A 13656-nucleotide genomic window follows, 5' to 3' on the forward strand; every position below is an offset into this window, starting at 1 on the left:
TTACGAAAACGTACACCGTATATAAATACACGCCAAACAAAAAGTCATTTCTACTGATGAAAGTAAAGTATTCAAATTTTGAGTCTAAAAGATTTTGGTTTTAATTACAAAGTTTTTTGAAATATTGATACATGATATACTCAAAGAGAAAAAATCAGAAACTCATCCAAAGGACAGATAACAAAATATCAAGATTATGTTGATAAGGCTCTAAATTGCTCTGGCTTGATTAAGGCTTTCTCAGAGTGGTTGTGAACCTAGGGCTCTCGGCAGTAATCTCAATGATTAAAACTTTCATCAGCTGATTCTGGAATTATCAATGTATTTTATTTGTTCTACCCAGTATTGCGATAAAGCCTGGAGGTCTGATTTTACCAAGTACTCATTCAAATCCAGATATAATAACTGGACAGTTCAAAATTCTTATGCCTGATTATTTATCAGTCATCCCCTTTCAAGTTCTCAATTTAAAAATTATCATCCAGCCTCCATTTGTAAATATATAAGCCACAAGACATCTGTGTTACATAACCACTAAAGCTCCTCCCTCAAGTAAGGAGTGTGAAAAGAAGGGAGTATCTAGCTTCCTGACTTTCTCCTTTGTATTCCTACGGCTGCCTGCTTAGGACAGGAATTTCAAGAGGATCCAGTCTCAGCATTTCCAAGGTCAGTAGACAGAATACTTGGGGAATGATACTGGGCACGATCCTAATAACAGTAGGCTGAACCATATGAAATCACTGGCAATTGCTCCATGTGACTCAACCTAAGTCAAGGCCTTTGCATTAAGAAAAACTTGCTGTTCCCTTTGAGACTGTAGAATCGTCGTCAAGGCTTCTCTCCTTGATCTTTTCAATGAGTACACTTATGGGAGTCATTACTTTCAGAACCAGAATTTAAGCAATTTTAAATTTTAATTTTCAAGCAATATTTACATGTTTGCATTAAAATGAAGTGTTTTACCAGCAGCCAACCAAAGAATAAATTTCAGAATTATCCCACTCTAACTCGATTCTTGTCAAAGTCATGTTTCCCTTCACAGAGCAGCAAGTTTTCACACTTCCCGCACAATGCTGCCTCCACCTCCAACTGAAATTTGTCCCATCCTGAGAGCATCTTACCTGAAACTACCATAGACTATAAGTAGAATGGAAATCAGAAATGTAGACACTTGACTGGAATCCACCAGGGAATAGGCCCTAGAGAAATGAGAAAAAAAAAAAAAAAGTTAAATCACATGGCAGCAAGTCCTCATGGAGTTTACAGTATGGTGGAGTTCAATCTCACTAAGTTTCATTATTGTCTTTAAGTTAAAAAAAAAAAAAAAAAGGTGTAAATTAGCAAATAACATAACTAAAATGAGACCTGCTAGTTTAACATAAAGAATACATGTGTAGGTTCACAGCTATTATTAGTTAACACTCATAGGATGTTAAATGACATCAATGTAAAAATCCCACCTCCGTATACCACATGATGCTTACAACATCCACTCCCAATTTAAGATATGCCAAGATATCTACCATTACCGTACCAAAGATAAAGCCTCAGTGATTATCATATGGTACCAAAATCAAAACTATATATACCAAAAGGTATACAACCAGGAAGTCGTACTCCCATCTAGTTCCCCCCAGGTCCTCTTTAGATAACCACTTTTACTGGTTTCTTGTATAGCATTCTAGAACATATAGTATCAACACATATTATTTCTCACCATTTCTCACACAAAAGATTAACACTCCGTACTCCCCCCACCCTCCTTTTACAACATAACCTAGAGATCTTCCTATATCAATATGTGCAGAGTTTCTCTTCTTTATTTTTATTTTCTTTAAACATCTACATAGATTTCTATTGTGTGGACACACTGAAAAACAGTTTTTGTTTTTAAAAAAAATTCCTTTTAGATGGACACTGTGGTTGTTTCCAAAAATTCTGTTACCCACAATTGTGTAATAAAGAGCCTTATAAATTGTACCTGCAACGCGCACATGAAATGACACGTCTGTGCAGAACAAAGGTCCTAAAAGTGAGACTGCTGGATCACAGAGGAAATGTACTTGCAATTTGGATAGATGTTGCCAAACTGCCCTCCAGAGAAGTTCTATCATTTTGCATTCTCACCAGTAACAGATTAGGGTTCCTCTTTTCCAAAGCCTTGTCAACAGTGAATGTTGTATAATTTTTGACTTTTTACCAATCTGAAACATGAAAATTGGTATCTCGATATGGTTTTCATTTGCATTAATTTTCTGACGTAATTAAAATTTAAAATTGATTAAAAGTGAGCTTAAGTGGCTTTTCACATGATTAAAGGCTAGTATAAGCATTGTTAAAAGAATTTAAACATTTTTTTCCAACTCCAGAGCTATAAAAAACAAAGGGAGCCTTTTTTTTTTTTTTTTTCCTTTTAAGAAACCTTTCTTTTGCTGGTGTATTACTTGGATGACTTGGCTTTTTCATATCCTGTGTATTCTGAAGCACATTGTCATTACCTAAAAGGTAGATTAGAGTCTAAACTTCCCAAACTCAGTGTCTTAAGATCTCATACTACTGTATATTCCTTTTGCTACATCTCTCACATCAATGGAGGCCCTCCAGAGACTCATCACTGAAGACTTCTAGAAGTCTGGGGTTCAACTGTTATTAAACCAGCTCTTGTCTTCCACACATCCTCTGGGCTGTGTTCTTGTCTGTGTGGCTGACCATCTTGTAGTCACTGACTTTCTTCAGTCTTTTTCAAGGCAAGGGTTTGACCATATGCAAAATACCTTCTGAAGAGGCTGAGCAGGTCGACCAGCCAATAAGCCTGCTACCCACTGTAGAACGAAACACGGCATTTCAGGAAATGGTTTCTTCTAGCCTGAACAGTTTTATTTTCCAAATCTATACAAGAAAATCTGGTAAAAGCTGACTCCAAATCTAGTCCACAATTTATAATAAAACTTTTTTTGTTTGTTTTATTGGGGGGGGGGGGCAGGAGGGGCAGAGAGAGAGAGGGAGTGAGAGAGAGTCCCAAGCAGGTTCCACGTCGTCAGTGTGGAGCCCGATATGGGGCTCTACCTCACCAACCATGAGATCATGACCTGAGCCGAAATCAAGAATCGGACAGTGAACCTACTGAGCCACCCAGGCACCCCTATAATAAAACTTTTTGAAATGTCATATATTTTCAACTCAAATTATCATTATGGAAGTTTTACAAAAAGCTTTTTTTAAAAAAAAATAATAATTATTTATTTTTGAGAGAAAAAGAGTGTGCGTGCATGCAAGCAGGGTAGGGGCAGAGAGAAAGGGGTACACGGTATCTGAAGTGCGCTCTGTGCTATCAGTGGGGCTGACACGCGGGGCTCAGACTCACGACTGTTAAGGTGATGCCCTGAGCCGAAGTCAACCCTTAACCGACTAAGCCCCCCAAGCGCCCTGGAAGTTTTACAAAAAGCTTTTTAACACAAAGAATTTATTATGCAGAATATGGTTTAAAATTAATTTTAGCCAATTTTAGCATTTTAAAAATAGTATCAATTTTATTTTTTAAAAATTACAAAAATAATTCATGTTCATTGTAAAAATCCAAATAACAGGTAAGAAGCAAAAGTACCAGTGCCATGCCCCTCCCTCTTGTCCACATGCCCATTCCCTAGGAGCAGACGCTGTTTACAATTTGGTATGTGTATCCTTCCACATAAAGTGTGTATGCAGAATGTATACACACCATAAAAACGGATACACACTTCGTGTCCTTCTGTAACTTGGCTCTTTTTTCAAACTCAACTATGTAACAGGGGCTATTCTTTTCTACTGCCTTAATTTATTGGCCTTTTGTTATAAAATTAAGACATGGAAAACCTGATAATTTAAACTGTACTCTTTCTTTTTTTAAGAGAAATCACCTAGGTTCAATAAACACAACTTTTAACCATATACACATTGTCTAAAAATTCTCATTTCTGAGTTATTAACAACAGCATACCACACTTTTTCACCTCACTTGACCTCCCGAATTAGGAGGGTATAGTTTGTTGTTTCTAACCTCAACAGAAACACATGGGGATGCCTCCGCCTATGCTGTTCTTTTTCGTCAATTTAAGATTTAGTGAAGACAGGAATGTTTCCATTGCCCTTTTTTCAAAGGCAACCATGGAATCCCACAGGTAAAGATAACATCCACATCATGATACTGAACAGTCAAATATCCTGTGAAAAATATTAGGAACAGCTGCATCTTTACTCTCGCCGATGCACCCTAACTCCTGTCTTGGGGCGCCTGGATGGCTCAGTCCGTTAAGCCTCTGACTTCGGCTCAGGTCATGATCTCGCAGTTCATGAGTTCGAGCCCCACGTCTGGCTCTGTGCTGACAGCATAGAGCCTGGAGCCTGCTTCGGATTCTGTGTCTCCCTCTCTCTCTCTCTGCCCCTCCTCCCTTCACCACCCCCCCACACTCTGTCGGTCTCTCTCGCAAAAATAAAACATTAAAAATTTAAAAACAATTCTTGTCTAGCCTAGAGCCTATCAAAAACATTGATATTATACATACTATTACATTTAAAATGTGTATGGAAATCATTTTTGCAAAATAACATCTGCTTAAGAAATGTGAACATGCTAGCACATTTTGTCACTAACACTGAACATGTTAGAACATCCTGCTATCCTAAGACAACTTGACAATGAAGTTTTTCTTTTTCCACATTCACCAGAAAACCTTCTGCTACTTACAATCTCTAAGTTTAGGAACTTCTTGGCATAGATACATTATGCGTTACGCATCATTTAAGTTTATTTCATTAGAGGTTGCCCGTGTCAAGTTTACGTTGAAACATGTACGTTTTACTATTAAGTCTTTAAAAAGCCCTGAAGACAGAAGCACCTATTTAGCTGATGATAAGCCCAGGATGGACATAGAAACATAAGTTCTCCCTCTCATACCAGCTGTGTTAGCCAATAAATAATCTGCTGGATCATGTAGCTTAATCAATACAAAGAGATAATAAGATAATTACAAAAATAGCAAAGTAAAGAATAAACGGAACGGGAACTCAAATACAGAACTGCACTGTCCAATATAGCAGCCACTAGCACTAAAATGGCCACTTAGCCACCAGCCACATGTGGCAATTTAAATTTAAATGAAATTAAAAATTTGGTTCATTGGTTACACTAGTTGAATTTCAAGTATCCAATAGTTGATGACTACTCTACTGAATGGCCAGATAAAGAACATTTCCATCAATGTAGAAAGTTCTAATGACTGCACTGATGTATACTTGTATAGGAAGACGCCCCTGTTATAGTTCAAAATTGGGCTTCTGGGATTTTCTTGGTGGTAAGAGCAACATCTAACGTTTTACTGAGCGCTTAATTTTCACAACCATTCTATGACATTAAGTCCTACACGTATGCAACCCCTTATTCAAAAAAATACCTTGAGGATAGATGTGTTGCAGAAAACCCCCTTACTGGGGTCTAGAGCAGCAAGTACCCTATAATCAAATATTAATATTTCTGTAGTGAAACATGAATAACCACACTAAATAAGATAAATAAAGATTAGAAACCGCTTCATCAGCTTGGGTCAGGTTTTGCTTCCATGTGAATTACAGAAAAACTCTGGGTTTTCAGAATTTGAGGTTTGGAAACTGTGGACCTGTGTGATTGTCACCATTGAGCTGAGGAGCCGGGTGCAGTTCTGAACATAGGCAGACTTACTCCATCATCTCTCAAACTGACTTGATCATCTGATGACAAACTTGGGAGTCAGGAAGCTCCAGTTTCTATCTTTAATTATTCTATAACTAGCCATTTGATCTTCCGTAGGCAAGCTTTCTACATTTTCCTGGTCTCTATAAAATCCTCTTTTGGCCTAGACAAACTTGAAGGCCCAGCTAATTTTTATTTTCAAGACTCTAGGTTTTTATACTGTGTTTTTCCTCCAAAAATGATAAATATTACCATATAAATATGTTTGGCCGATCACTGGCATGTTTATAGGCAAATTAGCTGACAAAGGCAGCACTGTTTCCAGACTACTGAAAACTGTTATTAAATTTTTTTACATTGGAGTATAGTTGACACACAAGATTACATTAGTTTCAGGTGTACAACATAGGGATTCCCCAAGTTTATACATTATGCTGTGTTCACCACAAGTGTAGCTACCATTTGTTACCATACAACTATTATATAATATCCTTGATAATATTCCTTAAGCTGTGCCTTTTATTCCCGTGACTTAACTCATTCCATAACTGGTTGGTTTAATCAACCAAGGGAAAATTCTTCTCTTGAGTCATTTTTTACAAAAACTGGCCAGCTCTAGGGTCTAACCCACAGCTCTTTTCTTTCATTATCAAACAGATTGTTTAATAAAGGTTTTCACTGCTGATAACGATAGGGAGAAGAGGGCCTCATCCATACCTCTATTATTCTCTTTGCCCGCAAAGAGAAGTAAAGAATCAGAAACACTTCACAAGTATGCGAAGACCCAAGAATTTTACTGCAGAGACTGGGGTCTGGGCTTCTGGGGTACGACCAGAGTAGGGCAGGCAGAGGGAAAAGTATTCCAGGGAAAAAGGGTAGGTAGTCTGGCCAATTCTAGGAAAGCAAAGCCCACAATCTTATTTCATAGTCTCTTCCTATCCCACACTTTAGGCTCTCCCACAGCCAAAAGCAGATGTGTATCATCTCTCAGGACCTTCTCCTAGTGAGGTGTCTTTTCCCGAGACTCAATGCACATTAAAGACAGGAACTTACTCTACAGACTGAAACAAAGGAACTACTACTGAAATGCAAAAAGAAACTAAATACATGCCTTTCAGATAGGCCAAAATCAGGTTGGCCAAATGTACTGAAGACAGACTCAGGAGACTTTGCCAAGTGATGTATTAGCACAGGTTAGCTGTTGAGATATTTTACGTGGTCATTACAAAACCCCCTAATTCTTTTACCATATTCCCCCAAACCTTAATAGAGACAGGAAGCTACCAGAAAGTTCTCTCATATACAGTAAGATTATATTCTACACCCTAAGATTTTTAGAACCATGCTGGATTTTATTTAGTAATCGCTCTACAGTCAAACATCTATTTCTAGCTGCTTTACCAGCAAGTGCTTATAACACATATCCTGCTAAAAATCATGCCAAACTGAGACACAGAGAGTACTGTTCTATAATGTGTTCTATGTGTCAGCCTTCCAGCTATACAATGAAAGCATTCTTGTCCACCCAACAAACCAAGCAACTAATATTCCAACCTAGCACTGTCTGGTGCCCTAGACTGGCACTTTGCAAACTTTTTGGTCTTGAAACTATTTACACAAGGAAGACCCCTTAGAGCTTTTGTTCCTATGGGTAACAGCTGCTGGAAATTAAAACTGAGAAAAAATGAAAACGTTTACTAACTCATTTAAATGTAACAAAACCATTACACATGAGCATAATTTTTTTTTTAAAGGAAAAAGAACTATTTTCCAAAACAAAAAAGAATTTAGTGAGACAAGGGGCATTCTCTTACATTTCTACACACCTCTTTAATGTCTGGCTTAAACAGAAGACAACCAGATTCGCATATCTGCTTCTGCATTCAGTCTGTTGCCATATGTTGCTTTAGTTGAACACTATGAAGGCTATGGACAAGGAAATCTGGCCTGACGCATATGGGTAGCTGGAAAAGGGAGGGGTATTATAATATCATTTTTAGGTAACTGAGGAGACTCTTCTTTAATGCTACACTGCACTTCAGCAAGTGGTCATTTCTTAAAGGTTATTTTCAATGTGAAATCTGAAACCGTATCAGTAAAGTTTTTTAAAAAACATATTATGTTAAAATCCAAAGGATTATGCTACACTTTGAATGGATCCTTTACCCATGAATGATTCTGTAACATCATGCACTGGTCATCTGGAAAATATTGGTTCACTGAGTTATGCAGCTTTTCCAGATGTGGTCACATTTCATTACACAGTATCTGAAAAACCACATTTGTTAACATCATTCCTGAGACTAATGATAACAGTTTTCCAAAATTCTAATTTTCACTTAAAAGTTCAAATTGTATCACTGGTAAACAGTGTGGAGGTTCCTCAAAAACTTAAAAATAGATCGACCCTATGACCCAGCAATAGCACGGCTAGGAATTTACCCAAGGGATACAGGAGTGCTGATGCATAGGGGCACTTGTACTCCAATGTTTATAGCAGCACTTTCAACAATAGCCAAATTATGGAAAGAGCCTAAATGTCCATCGACTGATAAATGGATAAAGAAATTGTGGTTTATATACACAATGGAGTACTACGTGGCAATGAGAAAGAATGAAATATGGCCTTTTGTAGCAACGTGGATGGAACTGGAGAGTGTTCTGCTAAGTGAAATAAGTCATAGAGAGAAAGACAGATACCATATGTTTTCACTCTTATGTGGATCCTGAGAAACTTAACAGAAGACCATGGGGGGGGAAAGAGGGAGAAGGGAAAAAAAAAAAGAGGTTAGAGAGGGAGGGAGCCAAAACATAAGAGACTCTTAAAAACTGAGAACAAACTGAGGGTTGATGGGAGGTGGGAGTGAGGGCAGGGTGGGTGATGGGTATTGAGGAGGGCACCTGTTGGGATGAGTACTGGGTGTTGTATGGAAACCAATTTGACAATAAATTTCACATTTAAAAAATAAAAAATAAATAAATAATCTCTAATCACTGAGAACTAATACTCTAAAAACAAACAAACAAACCAAAAACCCAAATTGTATTACTGGCAAAACGACTGTTTATTTTTTTTAAATGACAGGGTTCACTTCATTAATTTTTGAGAAATTGCCAAACATCAAAGCGTGACTAACTCTAGTTTGTCCACTAGTCATTCTTCAAGTAAAAATAGTGTTCCAAGAAAAAAGTAGCTAGTTCAGCTACCATCTCAAATGACTGCACAAGTATTTTTTCAAGAAAACCAATGGTACCTTAGTATACAGCATACATGCTTGAGAACTTTCTATTTTATTATTTAAAAATGTGTTCTTAAGGATTGAGATTTAATAAAAGTAATTTTCACTGCTTCACCCTAAGGGAAACTGTTTTTTTGTTTTTAAACAAACACAAAACAAAACAGTGTAGTGTGTGAGGGGCACGTGGGTGGCTCAGTCGGTTGAACATCCAACTTCGGCTTGGGTCATGATCTCACAGCCTGTGAGTTCAAGCTCCACATTGAGCTGGCTGCTGTCAGTGCAAAGCCTGCTTCAGATCTTCTGTCCCCCTCTCTCTGTCCCTCCCCAACTTGCACTTTCTCAAAAATAAATAAACACTAAAAAAATTATTTACTTACTTACTTACTTACTTACTTATTTATTTATTTATTTATTTATTTTGAGAGAGAGAGAGAGACAGAGTAAGAGCAGGGGAGGGGCAGAGAGAGAGAGGGAGAGAAAGCAGGCTCCACACCATCAGTATGGAGCCCCAATGCGGGGCTTGAACCCACAGACCACGAGATCATGACCTGAGCTGAAACCAAGAATCAGAGGCTTAACCGACTGAGCCACCAAGGTGTCCCCCAAAATAAAAATAAATAAATGAACGGTGTGTGCACAGTGGTGAAGAACATTATGATTACTAGTACAGTTTGGTGCCACTGCCTTGATTCATGTCGCACAGCAGAGTTTTTTGTTTTTGTTTTTTTTTTGTATTTTTTTTTTGTATTTTTTTTTTAACGTTTATTTATTTTTGAGACAGAGAGAGACAAAGCATGAACAGGGGAGGGTCAGAGAGAGAGGGAGACACAGAATCTGAAACAGGCTCCAGGCTCTGAGCTGTCAGCACAGAGCCCGACGCGGGGCTTGAACTCACGGACCGTGAGATCATGACCTGAGCCAAAGTCAGCCGCTTAACCGACTGAGCCACCCAAGCGCCCCAGAGTTTTTTGGTTTTTTTTACCCACCACTGCTTTTCACCATAAGGAAAAAATGTCAAAATGAAAAAGACAAGGAAAAAATATCAAAATGAAAAAGACAAATAACTTTAATGGTAGCCCCCCTAAAAGGGTCTGAGGAACCCTGAGGGATTCGTGGACCACACTTTGAGAACAGCTGCCTTATACACTTACCCACAGGTCCTGGCTATACGAATTCCTAGCATTTTCTCATATGAACTTCTAAAATCACAAAACACCAAGAAGTAGTTAAAATTATTTTGCTATGCAAGATTTTTGGCTTTAAATAGGATATGCACAACATGACTTACATTCCAGGCCTCAGCAATACTAGCTTTCCCTTTAAGGTAGAGTATGTTCAAAGAGGATTTCATTTGTATTTTTATCTAAAATATCTAACATTATAGTATCCACAATTCCCTTCCACATTTTTCCATTATTTTAAGGAAAAAAACCAAATATGTATCCTACACTTAATAATGGAATAGACAATCTTATTAAAATTTTAATAAATTAATCTTTATGTCCAAGATACAAAGATAGTCACTTAAGAAAGTGATGATCTAGTAAGAAAGACACGTCATACAAGGTGACAGAATGTAATATTCTAATAGAGAAATAAAGTGCTATGGGTTGCCACGTACTGGAGGGGGCAAACTATGGCCTACTGCTATTCCAGTAAACACAGCCAAGCTCATTCATTCAGGTATCGTTTATGGCTGCTCTGGTGCCTCACTGGCAGAGCAGTAGAGTTGTGACAGTCTCCACATGGCTCACATAGCCCAAAATATTTACTAACTGGTCCTATATGGAAAAAGCTTGCTCACCCTTATTGTATATTGTTGTTACTGAATAAGGCCACCCAGCTAAGAGGGCCAACGAATGTTGAAATACATCCTACCCTTCCCTCCCGGAGGATGCAGCAGGACTTCAGGCACAAAGCTTGATGAGCAGAACCTTGAGTCCTACAGGATGGATGCAGCCACCTGGTGGGAGGGACACCTTTTCTTTTCACAAAGGTGACAATTTTTGAGCCAAGCCCATCTGGTCAGGGAGGCACTATTTCCTGTTTTGCACAAAGAGGGGTGTGCGTGCATGCGTGTGTGTGTGTGTGTGTGTGTGTGTGTGTGTGTGTGTGTGTAGTCTAGCAAGAGTCACGAACATCTCTGAGTCATACCATGAATATGGGTGGATTTCCAATATCAAAATATTTTTGGATTAGAAATGAAGAATTTTCATTCTTCCTGTCTCTTCATTAGCACCAAATACTTTATGGAAAAAAACACATATGAGATGCACCACGTTACTACTTTATTTTATCCAGCTAGCACGGTGAAAAATTATTTCCATCAGAGATGTAAAATCTGAGGACTGAGCATATTCCTATGAAAGAAAGGTATTAGTCTCTAAGGCAGTAAAGATGACCTGTAGTCATTTTGTTTTCAGACACATTTTATTGCCTATAATAGGTAAGAGAGGATTTACAGGGTTCCAGAGAAACAGAAAGAGGACCCCACACTGAAGGATTCCATGGTAAGATGCTTCCATTCTTTCCTATGAATTACTCTTTTAGACAGATCCTCACATTACAATTTCAAAAGCATGTGCATTTTTTGGTGATTTGAGCACACACCCAGCAACATAATTGTGACTCCTGTGTTAAAACACCAGCAGCCAGAAATAGCCCTGTACTGGCTGTAACATACATTTTTAAGGCAAGGGAAAAACCTAGGCAACTGGTTTTCTCAAAGTAGACAGAAACAAGCTGGAATAAAGTGGTTTATGCATTTTCATTTGACCAAGGGACTCATTTTCAAAAAAGAAAATTATAATGCAGCTTTTGAAGACATTTTTGTATCACTAGCCAAGCCAAGATTGCTTTAGAACTTGAACTAAATAAATTTCCTTAAAAACTTACAAAAATTTGTGTTAACATGCTGGTCAAGATTTCATAAAGAAATCTTCATAAAGAAACTTTCATAAAGAAACTGCTCCTGAATGTCTAAATACTTTCTCAGGATATGTGCCCACAAAACTTAGAAAGGCCTATGTATATACCCCAAACAACTGAAAGCGGGGACTCGAGAGATACTTGTACACATGTTCACAGCAACACAATTCACAACAGCCTAAAGGTGGAAGCAACCAAAGTGTCCATCAGTGAATGAATGGATACACAAAATGTGGTGTATGCATACAACTGAGTATTACTCAGCCTTAAAAAAGGAAGGAAATGCTGATATGTGCTACAACACAGATGAACTCTGGAAACATTACGTTAAGTGAAATAAGTCCAACAGAAAAGGACAAATAGTGTTTGATTCCACTCACATGAGGGCCCTAGAACAGGTAATTTCATAGAGAAAGTCAAATAGAGGTTACCAGGACTAGAAGGAGGTGAAATGGGGAATTCTTATTTAATGGGTACAGAATTCTGTTTGGGATGATGAAAAGGTCCAGAAACGGACAGAGGTGATGGTTGCCCAACCTATGTAAGTGGACTTAATGCCACTGAACTGTACACTTACAAATGGTTAAACTGGGGGCGCCTGGGTGGCTCAGTTGTTAAGTGTCTGACTCTTGATTTCATTCAGGTCATCATCTCATGGTTCTTGAGTCTGAACCCCACGTCGGGCTCTGCGCTGACAGCCTGGCATTCTCTCTCTCCCACTGTCTCTACCCCTCCCCTGCTCGTGCTTGCTCTCTCAAAATAAATAAACTTCTAAAAAGTTAGCAGTTTAGCTTTTATGTTTACATTTATTTTACAGTAAAATTAAAAAAAAAACAAGAAGGGGATTTTTTTAACACTGTTCTTAAAAACATTCAGCAAATTGATTTTCACTTCATGAGTCTCATTAAAAGATTATTCTTTGCCATTTAATGCTGACAATATAATAGCTTTATGTATAATTCTGTAAACAAAGTCTTGAAAGCATTCACACAATTCCAAAATTTGGACTTTAAGAAGATTTTCCAATGACTTATAAAACTGGATGCTACAGGTTGACATTTAGTCATTTCCTGGTAGCTAACGTCTCCTCATGACAGATCGACTTCTGTGGACAAGCAAAAAGAAACCTGAGACCTAAGTCACAGTGCCTCCTTTACTTCTATCAAGATAAACTAGAGAAGTTCAAAAGGAATGTCCCAGAACAAGGGGATTTCTAAGACAGACCGAATTTCAGTTAGAACTCTCCAATGCCCATGGGGGTACTTGCATCACCTCAAATTCAACACATCTAAAACCAAACAAATCTCCCCATTATCTTGCAAAATGTAACGTCTGTTACAGGCTCTAACGGTAATAACTGCTTCTGTCACTGCTCCATCCTATCTTACGCATCACTGCATGCAGGACTATTTAAATTAGTACTCTCATAAGTGCGGCACTCCGAGATAAAGACCCAGCCCCATATCACCCATTGAGAACTGTCTGATGAGGAACAGAAAAGTAAAAAGGTTATCAAATTAAGCCATAATATGGATCAGTGTAGAAGCTCAGCTTGGAGGCCTGTGTGAGAGTACGGTCTACTGAGAGATGACCAACAGTCCAGTAGCTCAGCTAGGCTAGAAAGAGAGGTGAGGGAGCACGCATGGGTGGGAGAGAGAGAGCAAGAGCTACAATGCACTCCCGCAAGAGTATCTGCTGGGGTGGGGGGTGTGGGGGGATTGGTACGAGGTAGTGAAAAGAAAAAAGACCAGAAAGGTTAAACAGGCCAGGTCAAACCTTCTAGGG

General features: G+C 38.4%; 1 protein-coding gene across 3 annotated transcripts in view; it reads right to left on the bottom strand.

Annotated features, from left to right (window-relative positions):
• Nucleotides 1–13656, bottom strand: part of SPPL3 (signal peptide peptidase like 3) — a 138368-nt gene that overhangs the window by 48093 nt on the left and 76619 nt on the right. For all 3 annotated transcript variants that reach the window (XM_060612465.3, XM_078435708.2, XM_078435707.2), the window contains exon 2: nt 1122–1199. In XM_060612465.3, coding sequence (XP_060468448.1) covers nt 1122–1199 — 78 coding nt within the window. The remainder of the gene's footprint in view (nt 1–1121; nt 1200–13656) is intronic.

Source organism: Panthera onca, chromosome D3, assembly GCF_046562875.1.
Source record: "Panthera onca isolate mPanOnc1 chromosome D3, mPanOnc1 haplotype 2, whole genome shotgun sequence".
Classification (NCBI taxonomy): domain Eukaryota; kingdom Metazoa; phylum Chordata; class Mammalia; order Carnivora; family Felidae; genus Panthera; species Panthera onca.